Source organism: Lynx rufus, unplaced genomic scaffold (genome assembly GCF_022079265.1).
Source record: "Lynx rufus isolate CCGP_SWC_20201006 ecotype Redwood Valley unplaced genomic scaffold, mLynRuf1.p SCAF_12, whole genome shotgun sequence".
In the NCBI taxonomy this organism is placed as follows: domain Eukaryota; kingdom Metazoa; phylum Chordata; class Mammalia; order Carnivora; family Felidae; genus Lynx; species Lynx rufus.
In genome coordinates this window covers 25,458,045-25,481,564 of record NW_025814826.1, presented here as the reverse complement: position 1 = coordinate 25,481,564, position 23,520 = coordinate 25,458,045, and the positions used below count along the sequence as shown (strand labels likewise).

Genomic DNA, 23,520 nt, shown 5'->3' with positions numbered 1-23,520 from the left:
TCAGACGCCCAACTGACTGAGCCACCCAGGCATCCCTGCACAATGACAGTTTTAAATACAAGCATCAGAGCTTTTAACTCTGAGGCAGAATCACTGAAATTACACAGTTTGTATTTGGTGGCTCATCCCCAGAAGGTGCTTCAAGCTGACCAGAGAAAACTAGCACAAGCTTGACATCGGACATTTGAAAGAAGGAAGAGAAGATATGGCCAGGCATGGAATGATCCAAGGGAATGGTCTCTTGGCTCAGAGTGAAAGGTGAGTATAGAAGCTCAGGGACACCCAGGGGGCTGCTCCATGAGTGGGGCACTTATGTGAAGCGTGGGCCTGAGAGCTGCCTGATGGGGGCCTCCCTCCCCTGTGCTGCCAGGTGCCTCATGCCTCAGTTTGGGGCAAAGAAGACAAATTAGGCCTCTTTCCTTCCCAAAGGCCCACTGTCACATGAGTTACCTTCAAGCGTTTTGCAACTTCCATGTAATACCTCCAGGAGCTACCTGTTGGTGGGGAGGCAACCCACTGATGGTTGGAAAACCCATGCACACATGGTGCTGCCAGTCCAGGTGGGGTGGGTCATGGCCACATTGCACTTCAGACACTGCAGGGCACCTGCACCTGATCCTGACCCTCCCTGCATACAGGCCCTCACCAGCGATAGAGGGCAGCAGGGGTCACTGGCTGTAGCTGGGAGGGGGTCCCAAGCAGGGTCCAGGGTGCCAGCAGAGGAGTGGGCAGCTGGGAGCCAAGAACCCATCTAGGGGAACTGCATGCATGCCCCACTGTCCCATCAGACTTCACTTATAAAATACACACTTAAAGATAAAATTAATAAGAATCTCAAGTCTATGATCAGAGAATATTAAACTCCAAATGTGAAGCCCTTCTAAGTATGAGGCCCTGGCTGTGAAGCCAATCCTGAAAACTTTGTGTGAGAGAGGAAGGTAAGGAGATGGATGAGACTTGAGAATTTGAGAAAGAAATCAAGAGTAACTCTGAGATTTCTATCTGAGGAGACTGCCCAAATGTTTACCAGGTCAGGTGGGAAGAAGGGGCACTAACCTCTTCTGTACAGTAGTCTTCTTTTTCAATTGTTTTGTCTCTCTTAGAAAGCTCATAGTTTGCTCATAGATCCCATTCTATTCTTATGGGAAGTTAGCTTGAAGCTTCTGCCCACATTCAAGAAGCCAGGAGAGAACTAAGGCAGGGCCAGAGAAAAGGAAGACAGAGCCCCTGTTTAGGCCCCTCTCTACACTTCCCATGCAGCTCACTTGTGGTCCAGCACACTTTTCCTACCCACCATGTAGAATGTAGGACCCAAGCCTCAGATGGTGTTTTATTAGTTGAATCGTGTCCCTCAAAAAGATGTTGAAGTCCTAACCCTGAGTGCCTGTGAACATGGCCTTATTTGGAAATAGAGCCTTTGCAGATGGTCAAGATGAAGTGGTCTCTAATCTGACTGTGTCCTTATACAAAGGGGAAATTTAGACACAGAGACAGAAATGCATAGAGAGAAGACTATGAAATGGCACAGGAAGAACATGGCCATCTACAAGGCAGGAATCGCCTGGGGCCTTTAGAAGCTAGGAGAGAGGCCTGGAACAGATCCTTCCCTCACGCCCTCGGAGGGAGCAAAGCCCTGCCAATACTTTGATTTTGGACTTCTAGCTTCCAGACAATCAGATAATAAATATCAGTTGTTCTAAGCCATCCAGTTTTTGGTATTTTGTTACAGCCACTGAAGCAAAACCCTGGAAACAGGTCTAATGGATAATTAAGTTTAAGATGCCTTTGGAATAGCCACTTATTTATTTTCAAATGTGTTTTTAAAAAGAGACAAGGGTGTGTGTGTGTGTGTGTGTGTGTGTGTGTGTGTGTGTAAGATGTGGTAATACTGTGGGTAATTTTCATTTTATTTTTGCTTGCCTATATTTTCTAAATATCATATCCTAAAAATATATGACTTTTGTAACAAATACCAAAAGGAAAACTATTTTAAAAGTAGATATGTATGGTACTTACTAATTTGATTCCCAAATTTTCAAGGGTCTTGATAGCATCAATGCTTCTTAAATCAGAATGTCCTGAGCTCTGAGCCCATATACTCAGCTACCAGATGGACATGTTTACTTAAATGTTCCAAAATTACCTTGAGCTCAATATGCCTAAACCAGAACTCATTGCTTTCTCTTTAAAAATCTGCCCCTTCTGCACACATCATTTCAGATAATGGCACTTCCACTAATCCCAGTCACTGGCCCTCCACCAGCCCTTGATTTTACCTAAACTTTGCCTGCCACATCAAATCAGTCAGAATGTCCTGCCAGTTCTGTCTCCAAATATGCCCTCTTTCTTCACCTCCCCTCTGTTCCCAGGCCGCCATCTTTGTTCAGCCCTTGTGGTCTCTCACATAGTCTCCTGGCTACACTTCCTTCCGCCCCAGCTTCCTACCTCAGCCAACCCCCGCCTCCTTCCATATGGACACTAGTTATCTGCAAAACTGAAAATCTCAGTGGGTCATCCCTACCCACTGATGACAAGATGCAAGCCAATATCTTGTGCATGACTTACATGCTCGCTCCTGTCCCCTTTCCTAGGCTCATCTCCAGCAATTCCCTACAGCACATTCTGCTCCAGCTACAAAAAACTACTCTCCAAATAAAGCATATTCTTTCAGGGTTATATGTATTTGCATATGCTGTTTCTTCTCCAAGGAATGTCCTTCCTCCTCCTCTCTGATGTTCTCAGATTCAAGACTTTACTAAAATACTCTCTGAAACCTTATCTGAGTTCTGTCATAGTAAATTGGTAACTATCTAGTTAAACTAGGAGCATATAATTCTATCAGCATTTATGACATTTTATTTTAATTTTTGTCCAGGACTGTCTTTCCCAGAAAGAGGGACCTTCTGAGGAAGGACCCTATCATTCAACTTTGGATCGCCGGAGCCTAAATCATGACTTGCTCAAATTAGGTTCAACAGATGTTTGTGGAAGGAAATGCAGGAGGGAAGGAAAAGCCAGCAGACTGGGTTGAGTCTGACACATTTTAGATCTCCAGAAAGTGAAACTTTGAAAACTCAGATAAAATGTCAACATAATCTATCAGAGATTAGGTGGGATTGTGAAACAGTTGCTTTAAAAAAAAGTAATCTGCCAAAAGGGTTTTTGTTTGTTTTTTGTTTTTTTCCCAAGAGAAAGCATGGTACACTGGAAGACTGGGCCTTAAGAGTCATGAGGCTACTCTGTTACTAGCTCTCCAAATGGCGAAGGACACGTTCCTGAACCACTGCAGGCATCAGTTCCCTCACTTGTAAAAATGACAGGACTGTAAAATCAGGAACAAAACGACTCCTAATACCCATACCAATATCTATTATTCGACAACTATAATTCTTGAATTCTTATTCTAAGTACTGCACTAACCTTTTTATATACATTTTCTAATTATAGCCTTAAAACCATGTACAATAGGTTTCACAGTCCCCATTTTACAGGTAAGGAAAATGAGGCTGATAGAGGCTAAATCACACACACAAGCTCACATTGCTGGTAGATGGAAAAGCTGGGACAGAGCCTCAGATCTTTCCATCTCTGAGCCCAGACATATAAGCAATGCCAACTCCATTATTTGCATATGTCTGACTTTGACAAGTCAGAGCTGTGGAGAGATGGTCAACTGGAAGACGTATCTTGAAGTTTCACTTGCATAGCAAAAAAACTAATGACTTAGAAGCAATTTTCTTAGTGAATGCTAGGAAACACAAGATCAAATTGATGTCGATGTTAGAGCCGGTATAAGCCTGTTATGAATTTTTATGCTACTCTCATTCCATTCATTCCCAGCCATTATTTTCCAGTTTTTGTCCCATCTATATCTAATTTATGCTATGTTGCTAAATTTAATATATTCATGTAAACTATCTCTTTTTTTTTTTAAACAAGAGAGGGTACAAGTTAATGGTAATTAATTATATAAGAAAATATGCAACTGCAATAGTAATTTTTAAATGTTAATAAAACAATTGGGTTTTTTTTTAAACCTAATAGTTGTTTTAAAACTTCTTTTTTTAAAAATGATAATGCCCACTATCAACAAGAGCTGAGATTAAACTAAAGAGATTAAAATACATACATGTTGATGGTGACATAATGTATAAAAGGGTAGATTCCTTTAGAAAAGCGATTTGGCCTTATGTAAACAAAACCACAAATACAGTCAACCCAATTAAGCTTGGATATTTCCCTGGCAGTTATATGTAACCCCTGCAAACATATTCAAATCTAAAATATGAGAAAAATTATATACAAAGATATATCTATTACAATATTATTTATAATAGTAAAAATGTCAGAAGGAAAGTAATTAATTGTCCAATAGGAGAATGGTTAAATAAAGCATACCCACTAAGGGAGATGTTTCACTATGTAATGTTTATACTTCAATTTTTGAACCACATGAATTATCTAGTCAAAAAATGAAATACATTAACTTTTAAAAAGAAAATTATTGGGGCGCCTAGGTGGGTCAGTTGGTTAAGCGTCTGACTCTTGCTTTTGGCTCAAGTCATGATCCCAGGGTTGTGGGATAGAGCCCTGCATCGGGCTCTGTGATGAGTGCTGAGCATGGAGCCTGCTCGAGGTTCTTTCTCTCTCCCTCTGACCCTCTCTCTCTCCCCCGACTCTCTCTCTCAAACAAAAAATAAATAAAAAGAAAATTATTGGGGTGCCCGCCTGGCTCAGTCAGTAGAGCATGCAACTCTTGATCTTTGGGTTGTAAATTCAAGCCCCACATTGGGTACAGAAATTACTTAAAAATAAAATCTTTAGGGGCGCCTGGGTGGCTCAGTCGGTTAAGCGGCTGACTTCGGCTCAGGTCATGATCTCTCGGTCTGTAAGTTCGAGCCCCGCGTCGGGATCTGTGCTGACAGCTCAGAGCCTGGAGCTTGTTTCAGATTCTGTGTCTCCCTCTCTCTGACCCTCCCCCATTCATGCTTTGTCTCTCTCTGTCTCAAAAATAAATAAGCGTTTAAAAAAATTTTTTTTAATTAAAAAAATAAAAATAATAAAAATAAAATCTTTAAATTAAAAAAAAAGAAAAAGAGGGGCGCCTGGGTGGCGCAGTCGGTTAAGCGTCCGACTTCAGCCAGGTCACGATCTCGCGGTCCGTGAGTTCGAGCCCCGCGTCGGGCTCTGGGCTGATGGCTCAGGGCCTGGAGCCTGTTTCTGATTCTGTGTCTCCCTCTCTCTCTGCCCCTCCCCCGTTCATGCTCTGTCTCTCTCTGTCCCAAAAATAAATAAACGTTGGAAAAAAAAAAAAAAAGAAAAGAAAAAGAAATGATTATAGTGCAGCATACTTATAAGTACATAAACAATGTACATACATTGAAAACTCAGAAGGAAATACTCCAAAATGTCTTTGGAAATAAGATTCTCTGACTTTTTTTTATACTTTCCAATTTTTTGGTAATGTGACAGTATAATATTTATAAACATTTAAGCTATTTAAAATACTAGTTTAAAAATTACTTGATTTACAGTAAGTGACCTTTAAGGTCCTGAACTCTGAAATTTTCTTATTCTGTGAATATTATCAGGGCAGAAAAAAGCAGGGGAAGATATTGAGGAAACCACTGTAAAAAATCGAGTGAATTTCTTTTCTTTTTTTTAATAAAATTCTTAAAAGGTACTTTTTTTCTTTCCCTGCTGATTCCACCAAGCCTGTTCCCTTGGCTGTGGTTTAGTGAGTTTCTATAAAAAATAGTAAGTGTAATGTTTAGAAAAAGGGATCCATAACCAAGGATAAATATACAATATTAATCTGAACAAGGTAAAAAATTTAGTATACCTTTTAACACACTCAAATAAGTACCATCTTAATAATAATTCAGTAACATAATTACAAAATGTTGTTTAAGCTGCTAAAGTAAAAATCTTTGGATAAAAAAAATGATTAGAAAAGGAATTTCACATTTTCAGTGCATTTAACATTCAGAACATTCTCACAAACTATTATGTTCTATTCTGAAAGTAATATGAATCGAATGCTTACCTCCCTTCAGAGCTCTGCAAAAAGAATAAACATCATCAGATCCCCGGCAAATAACTTCTTTGCGCACTGGCAAATCCATGGAGTTTATGGATAAATAGAGATTGAAATATAACTTTTTAATATCTCTTCCTTAAAAAGAAAAACAAATCTCATTAGTCCCCCAAATAATAGATTCTTTTATAAATAATAATTAACATGTGTTGTACACTTAAAATATGTCTTTTACTTTTCCTACATTATTTCATGTAATCACGACAACTTGCTACATGGGTATTGTTATCCTTGTGTTACAGATGAGAACACTGAAGCTCAGAGAGGGTAATTAATAGACGGTAATCCAACAGAATATTTCACAGTGAAAATTATGTGTACTAGTCCTAAAAATAGAGGAACCTATGTGTTTGAGAAAACTATCAGGTGGGTATGTAAAATTTCCAGTTCTAGTTCCAGTTCTGCTAGAAAGTTCAAGAAAAAGGAAAGGGAAAGGAAAGGAAAGGAAATGAGGATAATCAACTCATTCCCATATTTTAGGAGTTTTTTTTTTTAATGTTATTTAGAGAGAGAAAGAATGTGTGGGGGAGCAGCAGAGAAAGAAGGAGAGAGAGAATCCCAAGCAGTCTCCATGCTGTCAGTGCAAAACCTGATGTGGGGTTCAATCTCATGAAACTTGAGATCATGACCTGAACCAAAATTAAGAGTTGGAGGGGCATCTGGGTGGCTCAGTCAGTTGAGCATCTGACTCTTGACTTTGGCTCAGGTGGTGATCTCATGGTTTCCTGAGTTCGAGCCCCACGTTGGGGTCTGCACTGACAGTGGAGAGCCTGCTTGGCATCCTCTCTCTCCTTCTCTCTCTCTGCCCCTCCCCATTCACACTCTCTTTCTCTCTCAAAAAAAAAAAAAAAAAAAAAGAGTTGGACTCTTAACAAACTGAGCCACCCAGGCACCCCTTAGGAGTTTTGATGAAAGACTTCTTGGAGAATAAAACTGAACCTTCTGATTAGAAATTATATGTATGAGTTATCTTATTATTCTTTCATGGTTTCCCTTTTACCATTTAACATGGAAAATTCCAGTAAACACTGCATTTTGCTCACCTCTTCTAAGTTATTCAGTTAGCCCAACTGGAAAATATGTACAATCTTTTTTATGATAAAAACAATTATTGTGGGCTCCTGGCTGGCTCAATCAGTAGAATATGTGACTCTTGATTTCAGGGTGATAAGGTCAAGCCCCATGTTGGATGTAAAGATTACTTTTAAAAAATTTATTATAACCACTACCTCATTGAAAGTATTTTCCTAATAAAGTCACCATGACTCATTGTAGCCATAATCAAAAGAAAATTTTTCCATCTTTAACCTGAACTTGGTGTGCTTAACAGAAATGCCAGTTCCCTCCTCAAAACTCCTTCCTTTGGCATTGGTGCTACCATTCTCTCCCAGTTGTCTTCCAACCTCTCTGACTCCTTCTCCTCTTTGACTTCTCTTTCTTAGGGCTGTATCCTCAGCTCTCAATTTTCACTTTGCACACTCTCCTTGGCTTTAAGTGCCACATAAGGTGATAATTCCCAAATCATCATCTTTAGTTTCAACTTTTCTTCTAACCACCTGTCCCACATATGCATTCAATATCTGTCTTCAAGTGTTGTCCGTTATCTCACCCAACAGATCCAAAAATTGATTTCCTCACCTTCACCACCATATAGGCACTAGAATCCCCAACTCCAGTAAATCTCACTAGCCCACTTTTTATCCCCATCAGCAGTCTCTTAATGCAGGCCCTCATCACTCTGAGCCTAAGTACCACCAACTTCCTAATTTGTCTCCACTTCTCTACTTGTAGGGTAAAATGTGGAAAAGAACATCATAGGGTCTGTTCCAAACAGTGGTTCTATGGTCCACTCCATGAACTGTGTCTGGCACCACTCCAAAAGCAGGGATGTGTGCAGAAGTTGAAGAGGTGTCTTCACAGGGAATTCCTTGAGACATGGGTATATGGCAGTACTGCAGTGCTACCAGTGGTGATGCAGGACAATGAAACTTTTTTAATTTCTGCATGGAACACAGCATGCCAGTCTTCAGTGACTCCAAGAAAGGAAGTGCTGCTTTCACATCTCAGCAGTTTACATCTTGAGAAGCTTTTTGCCCTTGGACATCACTGTGGTCATGTTGGACACATGAACAATGGTCAAAGTGAGGTACTACTTGTGTGAATCAGTAGGTCAGGAATACCAATGTGGGTATCAGAGTGAGAGACAAGAAACATGTATAACAAAGAGAACTGTTTTTGAGTTCAGCTAAGACAACTCCAAGAACTTTCAGATGTAACTTTGAAGGAGGCTTAAAGTCCAGCTTTATTTTTTTACTAATCAGTTAATAGCATATAAATAATTCACCAGAAAAGCTATAAAGCCTCAAAATAAATAATTTCCATCCCTAACCTATTTTTGGCTCAAGTTATTATAAATTTTATTGAATTGAAGTAGCTATAGGCCCATAAAAATAAGGTTGATTTCTATGAATATGGCCCCAAACTTTACACAGACATTCTAATAAATTCTAGGAAAACTCAGGTCATAATTGTAAAGCATTATAAAAAATATGACTAAATAATCAATGAAACCAGGAGTTGATTCTTTGAAAAGTTTACAAAATTGATAAACTTTAGTCAGACAATTTAAAAAAAAAAAGAGGAGGGACTCAAATAAATAAACTCAGAAATGGAAGAGGAGAAATAACAACCAACACCATAGAAATGCAAAGGATTATAAGAGAATATTATGAAAAATTATATGCCAACAAATTAGACAACCTAGAGGGATGGATAAATTCTTAGAAACATACAACCTTCCAAAGCTGAATCAGAGAGAAACAGAAAATTTGAACAGACCAATTATCAGGAATTAAATTGAATCAGTAATCAAAAAAATCCCAACAACAAAAGTCTAGGACCAGATGGCTTCACAGGTGAATACTACCAAACATTTAAGAAAAGTTATTACCTATTCTTCTCAAACTGTTCCAGAAAATAGAAGAGGAAGGAAAACTTCCAAATTCATTCTATGAGGCCAGTACTGCTCCAATACCAAACCAGATAAAAACACTACAAAAAAAGAGAGAACTACAGGCCAGTATTTCTGATGAACATAGATACAAAAATCCTTAACAAAATATTAGCAAACCAAATCTAGCAATACATTAAAAAAAACCATTCACCAGGATCAAGTGGGATTTATTCCAGGTATGCAAGAGTGGTTCAATATTCGTAAATCAATCAACATGATACATCACATTAACAAGAGAAAGGATAAAAACTGTACGACCATTTCAATCGATGCAGAAAAAGCATTTGACAAAGTACAACATTCAAAAACTCAACAAAATAGGCTTAGAGGGAACATACCTCAACATAATAAAGGCTCTATGTGAAAAACCCATGGCTAAGATCATATTCAATAGGTAAAAACTGAGAGCTTTTCTTCTAAGATCAGGAACAAGACAAGGATATTTACTCTTACCATTTTATGCAACATACTACTAGAAGTCCTAGACATAGCAATCAGGCAACAAAAAGAAATAAAAGGCATCCAGATTGGTAAGAAAGAGGTAAAACTTTTACTATTTTCAGATAACATGATACTATATAAAGAAAACCCTACAAATTCCACCAAAAAAATTCTAGAACTGATAAATGAGTTCAGTAAAGTTGCAAAATACAAAATTAATATACAGAAATATACTGCATTTCTATACACTAATAATAAAATAACCAAAAGAGAAATTAGGAAAACAATCCCATTTACAATTATACCAAAAAAAAATAAAATACCTAGGAATAAACTTAACCAAGGAGGTGAAAGACCTATACTCTGAAAACTATAAAACATTGATGAAAGAAATTGAAGATGACACAAACAAATGGAAAAATATTCCAATGCTCATGGACTAGGTGAACAAATATTGTTAAAATGTCTATACTACCCAAAGCAATGTACAGATTTAATGCAATCCCTATCAAAATACTAACAGCGTTTTTTATAGAACTAGAACAAATAATTCTAAAATTTGTATGGAACTACAAAAGATTCCAAATAGCCAAAGTCCTCTTAAAAAAGAAGAACAAAGCTAGATGTACCACAATTCTAGATTTCAAGATATACCACAAAGCTATAATAATTAAAAGAGTATGGTAGTGGCACAAAAATAGACACATAGATCAATGGAACAAAATACAGAACCCAGAAATAAACCCACAGTTTCATGGTCCATTAACCTATGACAAAGGAGGCAAGAATATACAATGGGGAGAAGACAGTCTCTTCAACAAATCGTTTTGGGAAAACTGGACGGCCACATGCAAAAGAATGAAACTGGACCACTTTCTTACACTACATACAAAACTAAATTCAAAGTGGATTAAATACCTAAATATAAGACCTGAACCCATAAGATTCCTGGAAAAAAATAAGCAGTAATCTCTTTAACATCGGCCATAGAAACATTTTTCTAGATATGTCTACTTTGACAAGGAAAACAGAAGCAAAATTAAACTATTGGGACTACACCAAAATAAAAAGCTTTTGCATGGCAAAGGAAACCATCAACAAAACAAAAAGACAACCTACTGAATGGGAGAAGATGTTTGCAAATGATATATTCAATAAGGGATTAATATCCAAAAAATATAAAGAACATATACACCAACACCAAAAAATATAAATAATCCAATTTTTAAAATATGACCAATTCTTTTGTTGCTGAATTAACATAATGTTATATAAATGTTATATTTAGTATTTAATTTATATTATATATAATTTAATGTTATATTTAGTATTTAATTTACAATTAAGGTATTTGTGGTGGCCACAGAGGTAAGGTACTCAAATCTCCCTTCCAAAGAACCTACCCAAAGAAGGGTAGTTGGCAGACAGCCTTCAGCTGCTACACTTTCAGATCTATCTCAGAAGTCATCCAGAAGCCAAACTCCTATAATGCTCCTATCATGACCAAAGCTGCTCCTATAATGACCAAACTCCACAAGGACACTAGAGCCAAACTACCCCTATCTGTCTCAGGATACCTGTGATGTGACAGCAATCTTTGCTCTAAGGCTCCCCAGTTACCTGGCTCAGAATATCTCAGGGATGCATTTTGGTCTGATGACCCTCTTACCAGATACTCCTTCCTTTCCTCTCTCATTTCAAAGGTATTAGACCTGCATCTCAATCTGAATTTGCTCCTTGACTACTCTGGCTTCCTCTTCACTTTATTTTTCACATCATTTCCCCTAAGAAATCTCTTGTATGTCTAATTCCTTTTTGGTATCTGCTTTCCAGAGAACACTAAGTGACTCTGTATTGTATTATTACTTCAGCCTGGAAGGATACAATCTGCTTCCTGTATGTAAGGGCAAGAGGTTCAATTGAAAATGAGGGCATTTGTTATGTAAATAATCACTTCTGCCAAATGTGGGCAGAGGGGGGTGGTAGATAAAGCACACCACATAAAGCAGTAAACAAAACCTGAGAAAAGAGGAAGAAATTATAGAACATCAGCCAGGCAAAAACTTAGATTATTTCTTTCGCCCATGGCCAAGAAAGTGGAGTGAACAGAATTGATTATTCTTTCTTCTGTGCTACCACTAAGCCTTAATGCTATCATTTCACTTACCGTACCATATTATCTACAGATCTCTCTCTCCCATTGCACTGATTCTTGAGGGTCAAGAGAAAGTCTTATTTATCAATGAATTCACAATTCTTATCACACTACTTAAAATATACTATGCATTTCTAAATATTTTTTAATGAATACATGAATGCAGAAACAAAGTTTCAAAATACAGGTTAAACGATTAGATTCAGGAGAAATAAAACACAAGTTTATCGTGTACTATTTCTGGGTTCTCAGCAAACTTTTGTCTTGTAAACTGAGAACTAAAATCAGGGGAGAAATGTTTAAGTTTATTTATGTGAAAGCATTTTTTTAAAGTGTAAGTTCCAAATATAGGTTAGGATGTAAATGATGGCGATGATGAAAACAACAATGATAATGATGATAATTAGAACTGATGTTTCCTGGGATCCTAGGGCTTACAGGGAACAGAGCTGACTAGCAGGAGAGGAAGCAAATTTTGTGTTTTCACACACACTCAAATCCATCCTGATGCTATCACCATCACCCAACTTAGTTTTTACTAAACTGATGACAAATGAAATCATAGAGAGGAAAAACAAGACACAACACAAAACAAAACAAAAAATATTGCCTTCTTTTATCCCATCATCATCATAGTTTTTTCTAGAAAGATCATCTTCATATGTTTAAAAAAAAGTTGTGACCTACTCATATACAGACCTTTCACTAGTGAAAACCCAACTTTACTCATGAGCTGAATAGTTAATGGCTGACAAAGGATATACCTATTACATTATTCAAAGTCTCGCGTTATTTCCATTTTTACCTCTGTGTCATTATGTAATCCCCTCCCCCATGAGTGTGAGCTAGTCTAGTGCCTTGCTTCTAACAAATGGTATACAGCAAAGGCCATAGAGTGATACTTCCATGATTAGGCTACATAAGATTGTGACCTCTATCTTGTTAGCTGACTGTCCCTCTTGCTGGCTTTGATGAAGCAAGAAGCCATATTGAAAAGGCCCATATGGCGAGGAACTAAGTGTTGTCCAATAGCCAGACAGGAGCTGAATACTGCCAACAACCACATGAGCTTAGAAGTGGATTCTTCTATACTTGAGCATTCAGAAGAAACTCCAGTCCTCGCTGGCACCTTAACTGAAACCTTGTGGGAGATCCTGAAGCAGACACAACTAAGTCATGCCTACACTACTGACACACAAAGCCTGCAAGATAATAGATGTGTACTGTTGTAAGCCACTAAAATTGTGGTAATTTGTTACATGGAAATATAAAATAAATACATGTACACTTGGAACACAATCATTTACCATTAATACTTATTGAACCCTTTTCATTGAAGTACAAAAACAAAACATTGGACTTACTTGGAATGAAGGAAAGATGCAAGTATCCCCGGCTTCCCTTCATTGACATACAGGGTTGAATAGCTATTGAGATAGGGACTTTCATGTTATCTAAATGGAAGAATAAAGATAATGTCAATAAATTATTATAAATCATTTGTAGTAAGTAGAGTATTCTGAATATCATTCCCCAAAAGATGCCATTAAAATTGTATAATGAGAAAAATTGAAGGCAGTTAAAAACATCTCCCTCCCTGAGGGAATGACATCAGCAAGATGGCAGAGTAAGAAGTCCAAGACCCTCCTTCCCCTCATAAACATACCAATTCAACAACAACTCATGGACAAATTCCCTTTGAGAGAAATCAGAAACTAATTGAAAGTTTTCTGTATCCCAGGAGAATGTGAAATCAGACTCACCAGAGTCAGTAGAGGACCTCTTTTTATCAGAAACCCTACACCTGGCACAGCACCATCAGGAAAAGATCCCCTACCCTCCAGCTTCACTCAGGAGGCAAGAGGTTGGTTCCTGTATCCAAGTTTCCTCCAAGGTGGATACCCAAGGACTAACAAATTAGAAAGTCTGAACAGACCTAGAACTGGTATGGAGATTGAGGAGTAATCAAAAATTTTCCAACAAAGAAGAGCCTAAGACCAGATAGCTTCACAGGGAAACGCTAACACTTTTTTAAGTTTATTTATTTATTTTGAAAGAAAGAGAGAGAGAGAGAGAGTACAAGCAAGTAGGGGAGGGACAGAGAGAGGGAGAGAGAGAATCCCAAGCAGTCTCTACACTGGCAACATGGAGCCCAATGGAGGGCTCAAAATCACAAACAGTGAGATCATGACCTGAGGTGAAACCAAAAGTCAGATGCTTAACTGACGGAACCACCCAAGCACCCCTCTAACAAACATGTAAATAAGAATTAATACCAATCCTCAAACTCTTCCAAAAAAAAAATGAAAGAGACCATTTCCAAACTTATTTTATGAAGCCACTGTTACTCTGATACTAAATCAAAGACGCCACAAGAAAACAATGGACCAATATCTCTAACAAATATGGATACAAAAATTCTCAACAAATTACTAGCAAACTAAATTCAACAACAAAGTAAAAGGATCATACACCATGACCAAGTGGGATTCAATCTTGGATGCAAGGATATTTCAACATATGAAAATCAATTAATGCAATATACCACATTAATAGAATGAAGGATAAAAATCACATGATTATCTCAATAGATGCAGAAAATGAATTTGACAAAATTCAACACACTTTTGTAATAAAAACTCTCAACAAACTAGGATTAGAGGAAATGGCTTCAGCATAATAAAGGCCATACATGAAAAGCCCATAACTAACATTACACTCAGTAGTGAAAAACTGAAAGTTTTCTTCTAAGATCAGAAACAAAGCAAGGACACCCACTCTTAACATAGCACCAGAAGACCTAGTCAGATCAATTAGACAAGAAAAAAAAAAAAAAGAAAAGCATGCAAATCAGAAAGGAAGAAGTAAAATTTTCCTTGCATGCAGACATGATTCCTTTTTTTTTTTAAGATTTTATTTTTAAGTAATCTCTACACCCAATATGGGGCTCAAACACACAACCCCGAGGTCAAGAGTCACCTGCTCCACTAATTGAGCCAGCCAGGCACCCCAAGACATGATTTCATATATAGAAAATCCTAAAGACTCCATTAAAAAACTGTTAGAACTAATCAACAAATTCAGGAAAATTGCAGGATTCAAAATAAATGTACAAAAATCAGTTGCACTTCTATATACTAACAATGAGCTACCTGAACAGAAATTAAGAAAACAAACCCATTTACAATAGCACAAAAAAGGAATAAATACTTGGCATTAAACAAAGGAGGGGAAAGACTTGTATACTGAAAACAATAAAACACTGATGAAAGAAATTAAGCAAGCACAAACAAGTGGAAAGACATCCTGTGTTCACTGATTAAAAGAATGAATATTCTTTCTTTTTTAAAAAAATATTTTATTTTTAAGGAATCTCTACACCTAATGTGGGGCTTGAACATACAACCCCAAGATCAAGAGTCATAATGTCTACCAACTGAGCAGCCAGATGCCCTAGAAGAATTAATATTCTTAAAATGTCCATATTACTCAAAGAAATCTACAGATTCAATGCATTCCCAATCAAAATCTCAATGGCATTATTTTACAGAAAAAAAAAAAACTCTAAAATTCATATTGAACTACAAAAACCACAAATAGTCAAATTAATCTTGAGAAAGAGGAACAAATCTGGAGGCATCACACTTCCTGATTTCAAACTATATTATAAAGCTACAGTAATAAAAACAGTATGGTACTGGCATAAACACAGACATAGAGACCAACGGAACTAAACAGAGTGCCCAGAAGTAAATTCATGCATATATTGTCAACTGATCTTTGACAGGGTGCCAAAAATGCACAATAGGGAAGGGATGGTCCTTTGAAGAAATAGTGTTGAGAAAGCTGGATTTCTACATGCAAAAGAATGAAATTGGGGGTGCCTGGGTGGCTCAGTCGGTTAAGCCTCTGACTTCAGCTCAGGACATGATCTTGTGGTTCATGAGTTCAAGTCCCACATCAGACTCTGTGCTGACAGCTCACTCTCTGTTTCTCAAAAAATAAATGTAAAATAATTTTTAATAAAAAAATGGAATTAGAACCTTATAATACACTGTACACAAAAATCAGCACAAAATGGACTAAAGACTTAAACATAAAATTCAAAATTATAAAAACCCTAGAAGAAAACAGAGGGAAAGTTTCAAGATATCAGTATTGACAATGATTTCATAAATATGACACCAAAAGTACTGGCAGCAAAAACGTAAGTAAACAAATAGAACAGTATCAAACGAAAAAGCTTCTGCACAGAAAACAATCAACAGAGTGAAAAGGCAACCTATAGAATTGGAGAATATATTTGCAAACCACATAGCTGATAAGGGGTTAATGTCCAAAACATATAATTATAATAATTCAATTATAAAAAAATTAGTAACCTGATTTAAAAATCGGCTGAAGGGGCGCCTGGGTGGCGCAGTCGGTTAAGCGTCCGACTTCAGCCAGGTCACGATCTCGCGGTCCGTGAGTTCGAGCCCCGCGTCGGGCTCTGGGCTGATGGCTCAGAGCCTGGAGCCTGTTTCCGATTCTGTGTCTCCCTCTCTCTCTGCCCCTCCCCCGTTCATGCTCTGTCTCTCTCTGTCCCAAAAATAAATAAACGTTGAAAAAAAAAAAAAATCGGCTGAAGACTTGAGCAGACATTTCTCCAAAGAAGACATGCAAATGGCCAACAGGCATATGAAAAGATGTTCAATATCATAAAGTATCAGCGTAATGCAAACCAAAATCACAATGAGATATCACCTCACACTTGTAAGGAGAGCCATTTTTTTTTAATTTTTTTAAGTTACGTTTCTTTATTTTTAAGAGGCAGAGAAACACAGAGTGCAAGTATTTCCAATGAAGGTTCCCACATGTCTGAAGTTGTCTGATTATGATGACAAGATCAACAATTCAATACAATCAGACAAATGTTTAGAGAGCCCCTGTGGGTGCTCAGTATGGGGCTAGGCATCAGAGCAGGTGGGCAGGGGCCTCAGGTGTTAGAGAGTGGAGAACAGAGATATAAGGCTTAGTCTTAACATAAGGAAGTCTATGATTTTTCTGGGAAGACAAGACCAACTTACAAAAAATAATTAGATGTAAGAATCAAAAGATTGTATAACACTGTATGGCATGTGATTTTATCATTTACAAGGGTTTGGGAACTATTGGACGATAGCTTCATTATTTTAGAGTTACCATGTATGTGATCAAGTTCTATATTTGGTTTATTACAGAAAGTGGTAACCAGTTTCAACAAATGCACAGAACAAGAGGCTCCAATTTACCTGCAGCCGTAAAGGCCAGCATTGCTAATTCATCATAGCACTTTTTCCTACTGAGTACTGCCTCAGAATCTTTCTTAACCCATCATTCCAGGCAATGGCAGCTGGCACAGAAAATGAAACTAATGCCACTCTGAGTGCTGGCATTAAGATTTTTTTAAGGTCTAGGGAGGAAATGTTGGCCGGAGTTGAACCATCATGGCACTTAATTTTACCTCTTCAATGGAATTTCCAGTACATAAGTATGCAGTCCCTTTTGACAGGAATGCCCTTGTCATCATCAGTCAAGACATTCCTTCTCCTCCTTCAAAATGTATTCAAATATCATCAACACTGTTAAGCCTTCCCGGACTCCCCCACACCTCCTTACTCCCACAGTCACAAACACACAATCATTCATAGTATTTTACCATCTTTCAATGGTCATTTGTAGATCTTTACTACAATTATTCATTTATATATCTATTTCTTCATAAAAACAGCATCAGCCTTCAGGACAGGAAGAAGGTCTCATTTGTTTTTCATGTCTCTGGCACAGAGCACAGTGCCGGGCACATGGCAAATGAGAAATGTGAGCTTACTTACTTTTGCTTGACACCTATTATGTGACAAATCTCTCTCTAGGCACCAAAGAAACAACAACGAACAAGAAGTCATGGGCCCTGCTATTGAGAAATGTACAATGCCAAGGGGCACTTGGGTGGCTCAGTTGATTAAGTATCTGACTCTTGATTTCAGCTCAGGTCATGATCTCACAGTTCATGAGTTTAAGCCCTGCCTCAGGCTCTGCGCTGACAGTGTGGAGCCTGCTTGGGATTCTTTCTCTCTCCCTCTCTCTCTCTCTCTCTCTGTCTCTCTCAAAAATAAACATTTAAAAAATAAAAAATTGGCACTTAACTCCAAAGCTGGCTCTTGGAAGTTGAGGTGAGAGTGACGCTGACGTGGTAGCTGCTGCCGCTTTCGTCGTGGGATAATAAGCCGGGTAGAGTTGCTGAGGATCTACCATATCTACGATTAACTATGGAAGACTATACCAAAATAGAGAAAATCGGAGAAGGTACCTATGGAGTTGTGTATAAGGGTAGACACAAAACTACAGGTCAAGTGGTAGCCATGAAGAAAATCAGACTAGAAAGTGAAGAGGAAGGGGTTCCTAGTACTGCAATTCGGGAAATTTCTCTATTAAAAGAACTTCGTCATCCAAATATAGTCAGTCTTCAAGATGTGCTTATGCAAGAATTCCAGGTTATATCTCATCTTTGAATTCCTTTCCATGGATCTCAAGAAATACTTAGATTCCATCCCTCCTGGTCAGTTCATGGAATCTTCACTTGTTAAGAGTTACTTGTACCAAATTCTACAAGAGATTGTGTTTTGCCACTCCAGAAGAGTTTTGCACAGAGACTTAAAACCTCAAAATCTATTGATTGATGACAAAGGAACAATTAAATTGGCTGATTTTGGCCTCGCCAGAGCTTTTGGAATACCTATTAGAGTATATACACATGAGGTAGTGACACTCTGGTATAGATCTCCAGAAGTACTGCTGGGGTCAGCTCGCTACTCAACTCCAGTTGACATTTGGAGTATAGGCACTATATTTGCAGAATTAGCAACTAAGAAACCACTTTTCCATGGGGATTCAGAAATTGATCAACTCTTCAGAATTTTCAGAGCTTTGGGCACCCCCAATAATGAAGTGTGGCCAGAAGTGGAATCTTTACAGGACTATAAGAATACATTTCCCAAGTGGAAACCAGGAAGTCTGGCATCGCATGTCAAAAACTTGGATGAAAATGGCTTGGATCTGCTCTCGAAAATGTTGGTCTATGATCCTGCCAAACGAATTTCTGGCAAAATGGCACTGAATCATCCATATTTTAATGATTTGGACAATCAGATTAAGAAGATGTAGCTTTCTGAGCATTTCCACGTATCAAAAACAGATAGTTATATTTTTACTGTTAGCTTTGTCTATCTTTTGTTTTGTGTTTTTCTTTCTTTGTCGTAAACTTAAGCTGTACTTCATCTTCTGATTTCAAAACTGTAACTTAAAAATGTAAATATTGTTCTATATGAACTTAAATATAATAATTCTGTATATGTTTATAGATCTCACTGTAACAACTATATGTTACCAAAATAAAAGTATAAATCTAAAAAAAAAAAAATAAATAAATAAATAAATAAAAAATAAAAAATTAAAAGAGAAATGTATATGCCAATAAAAAAATCAAATAGGGTCATGGGATAAAGAGTGTGTGTGGTGGAAACAGAGGAGTGGGGACTAGGGATGATGGACTTACTTCAACTACGTTACTCAGGGGGTGACAGGAAGAAACCAGGCCTGTGGAAACTGGAGAAACAGTGTTTTAATCAGAAGGAATTCTAGTTAGTGCAGACTAACTAGAGAGGTGAAATGACTTTGGCATGTCAATAACAACAACAAAAACATACACATATACACACACACACACAGACACATACACACAGACCATAATATGAGGTACATGGAATAGGCAAATTCACAGAGACAGAAAGCAGAGTGGAAGTTACCAGGAACTAGATGGAGGGAGAAATAGGGAATTAGTGTTTAATAGGTACAGAGTTTCTCTTAGGGATTATGAAAATTCTGTTAATGGCACAGAGGTAAGGATTATGCAACATTGTGAATGTCCTTAATACCACTGAATTGTACACTTAAAAATGGTTTAAGGGGTAACTCTTATGTTTGCCATGTTGGTAATATAAACAATAATGATAATAAAGGCCAGTGTGAATGAAAGTTATGAAACAGGCTGGGTGGGAATCATAGGGATGAGACAAGTAGGCAGGGGCAATCTTAAGGGGTCTTGGAGGTCTTGCTATAAAGTTGGGATTTCACTCTAATTGCAGTGGAAATCCACTGGACAGTTTTAAACAAGGAGAGTAACATTGTCTGACTTATTTACATTTTCAGAAGACCTCTCTGGCCCCTGTGCCAAGAACAAATTACATAAGAGCAAGAATTGAAGTGAAGAGAGAAGAATCTGAGAGGTTGCTACAAAGGCCAAAGGAGAGACAGGGGTGTGAGTGGTAAGCAGAGGATAGTCACAAGTAGTTGGCTTTAGAATATATTCTGGAGATAATGAAAATGTGAACCACCAATAATAAATTGAATGTGGAAGATAAGGAAAAGAGATAATTTTTTTTAATTTTTTTTGTACATTTATTTATTTTTTGAGAGACATAGAGACACAGAGCACAAGTTGGGGAGGGGCAGAGAGAAAAGGAGATACAGAATCCGAAGCAGGCTCCAGGCTCTGAGCTGCCAGCCCAGAACCCGACGTGGGGCTCAAACTCACAGACTGTGAGATCATGACCTAAGCCAAAGTCAGATGCTTAGCCGACTGAGCCACCCAGGCACCCCAGTAAAAGAGATAATTAAAAGGTACCCCTGGTTTGGGGCATAAGGAATTAGGTGAATGATAAGATGGGAAATATAGGAATAAACAGGCTTAGGTCAGCATAAGTCAAGAGTTCTAGCTCCAAATGGCTATTGGACTTACCAGTGGCCATGCTCAGTTTACAGAATGAATGAATGAATCCTCAGGTCATGTACAGTTATTCATCCTACTACACATAAGACAAAAGCCAGAAGTTCCTTGAGATACCAGCCATAGCTTACCTAACTTTTGCATTTTCAGTGCTCCTTAGCATAACTAAACTTAATGCCTGTTAAATAAAGCTTGTTAAACTGCACTAAATTCAGCTGACTTGACTAGGCTCTGTAGGGCACATAGGGCTTTGGATGGACCACAAAATGACTGCATGAAACAGAAAGATGAATACAGATATTTCCGGTTACAGAACAGCAGAAGTACAACTAAAGGCCAGAGAAGAGGCTGGCCTGCTCAGAGTGGGGTATCATGCAACATACCAAGATATACCTGCTTAGCTGGAAGGGCCATGCTACAAGCACACGCCCAATCAGTCAGTAGGTCCTGTCAGCTCCACCTTCAGAATCCTTGCAGAATCTTCTCATCACCTCCACCACTATTCCTTTGGTCTGAGTCACCATTGTCTCTCTCATCAGGGTTATTTCGCAACAGCCTCCCAACACATGTTCCCCCACCCTCGCCCTCTTATAGGTTATTGTCAACACAGCTGCCAGACCAAGGTTTGCTTGCAGTAAAAGATAATCTGGCCCCTGACCTGTAAAGCCCTCACCTCCTCTCCATTTCCCTCTATGACCACATCTTCTACTGCCTTCCCTCTCACTCACCCATCACAGCCACACTGACCTCCTTGCTATCCTTCCAACACACCAGACATGTCCCCACCTCAGGACCTTTGTGTGTGCCCTGTACTCTACCTCTTCCCCTAGATATCTGCACGGCTCATTCCCTCAACTATTCCAGGCCCTTGCTAAATGTTACCTTCCCAGGGAGACCTTCCTTGGCCATGCTACTTTATAATGCAATACCCTTCCCCATCTGTGCACTCTGTCTCTTCCCCTGCTCTATTTTCCTTACACAGCAACTGCCACCATCTGACATGCTGAATATTTTACTGATAAAAATTCCATGAGAGCAGGGACTTTTGTTTTTGTTGTTTGCTGCTATATAATATCCTCAATGTTCAGAACAGACATGCTAGATGCTCAGTAAATAATTGTTTACTTCAATAATCCATTAATTCTTGGGATTCTGGACTACCTATAGCTAAATAAATAAATAAATAAATAAATAAATAAATAAATAAAATGAAGGCTAGAACTGAATCAGAGTCTGATGACTTCAGTTACAAGGGGGCATGTGTCCAGGGTCTTTTAGACTGACTTGCACACCCACATCTTCTACCTTTTCCAAAGCTGAGGAACATACAGCTAATTCTTGCCATTTCTGTAGGTTTTTAGCTGAATCCCCCTCCCCACCACCAAATTCATATGTGGAAATTCTAATGTGACTGTTGGGAGATAGGATCTTTAAAGAGGAGATTAAGTTAAAAAGAACCTGTTAGGGTGGGCTCTACTCCAGTATGATTGGTGTCCTTATAAGAAGAGGAGATTTAGACACATAGAGAATGTCACCAGGCTTGAGTGCACACAGAGAAAAGACCATATAAGACACCGCAAGATGGCAGCCATACACAAGCCAAGGAGAAAAGCCTCAGAACGAAACAAAACTGATGACTCTTGATCTTAGACTTCCACACCCAGAACTGTGAGAAGTAAAGTTCTGTGAAGTCATCCAGTCTTTGGTGTTTTGTTACGGCAGCCCTAGCAAACTAATACACTGTAAATATCCCATAGCTTCACCAAATGGAAATCATCCTCACGGAAAGACTAAATAGGGTGTTGTTTTTGTTACCAACATCCTCACAGGAATACCTACAGGAATCAGTGCTTCCTGCACATGCATTTTGGGCTCAGCCAGGACAGATTCTCTGAGGTAGGGAAGAAAATGACATGGCATGGGCATAGCACTGCTGTAGCTGTGTACTCTGCTTGCTCCCCTCAGTCCCTACATCAGCGAGGCAGCAGGAAAGGACCACAGGATTTCTCAGCATTAGACAGAAAGACACAAAATCCTCCCTCAAAAATCAAATCAAAAGACAAATCGTATTTTTGTTACTAAAAGATTAAAAGCTGAATAATTGGGCTACCTGAGTAGCTCAGTCAGTTAAACGACCAACTCTTGATTTCAACTCAGGTCATGATCTCAGGGTTTGTGAGATCCAGCCCTGCATCAGGCTCTGTGCTGACAAGCTAACAGTGTGGAGCCTGCTTGAGATTCTCTCTCTCTTCCTCTGCCCCTCCCCGGCTTGTGTGTACTCTCTCTCTGTCTAAAAAAAGAAAGAAAGAAAAAAAACTGAAGAATGATAATAAGTATAAAGTAAATAAGGACACATGAAACATGGCACAGAGGTAACATAATTGGGGTGCCAGCCTGGCTCAGTTGGTAGAGCCATGAGACTCTTGATCTCAGGGTTGTAAGTTCAAGCCCCATGCTGGGTATAGAGATTACTTAAAAATAAAATCTCAAAAAAAAAAAAAAAAAAAGAAGAAGGTGACATAATCAATGTATGGTACACAGAAGTCAAAGGAGAGGAGAGAGTTGGCCACAGAGTTCACTGGGAAGGCTTCCTGAAGGGGAAACTGATCTTCTATGATGGAGAAATTTCAGAGATAAACTGAAAGGGAATTCAGTATAATCCACACATGGAAAAAAGCCACAAGTGTAAAAGATTGATCACACAGCTAAATTGTGTTCTCACACCTGGCAATTACTCTAATGCCCTGGAAGTAACTTTATATTAGCATTTGTCAGAGTGTGTTTTCCAGGACAGTCAATACACTCAAAAAATACAATAAAACAGAAAATCTGGGGATTAAATAGGTTTTTTTTTTTAATTACAGAACTTTTCAGAACTCAGAGTACGTTTGCAAATCTCCCCCAAATGATTAAACCACCAATCCTTTTTCCCAACAGAATCTCAAAGAGCTAGCATTTGTGAAAGGTATCAAACCTTCCCCATATAGCTAATAGGTAGAAAAGGGCAG

The 23,520-nt window shown here is 38.3% G+C and overlaps 2 protein-coding genes across 3 annotated transcripts in view; one reads left to right on the top strand and one right to left on the bottom strand.

Moving 5' to 3' along the window:
• LY96 (lymphocyte antigen 96) overlaps nt 1–23,520 on the bottom strand; it is a 29,042-nt gene that overhangs the window by 4,079 nt on the left and 1,443 nt on the right. The window contains exons 2-3 of one of the 2 annotated variants that reach the window (XM_047074054.1): nt 13,071–13,160; nt 6,047–6,112 (exon numbers count right to left, since the gene is read on the bottom strand). In XM_047074054.1, the coding sequence (XP_046930010.1) occupies nt 6,047–6,112; nt 13,071–13,160 (156 nt within the window). Of the gene's footprint in view, nt 1–6,046; nt 6,176–13,070; nt 13,161–23,520 lie in introns of both variants that reach the window. The other variant, XM_047074053.1, reaches the window with a different exon arrangement.
• Nucleotides 17,818–18,955, top strand: LOC124507726 (cyclin-dependent kinase 1-like). Its single transcript, XM_047074051.1, is given in 2 exon segments — nt 17,818–18,215; nt 18,217–18,955. Coding segments are annotated over 2 exon segments (894 nt in total). The 5' UTR covers nt 17,818–17,996; the 3' UTR covers nt 18,892–18,955.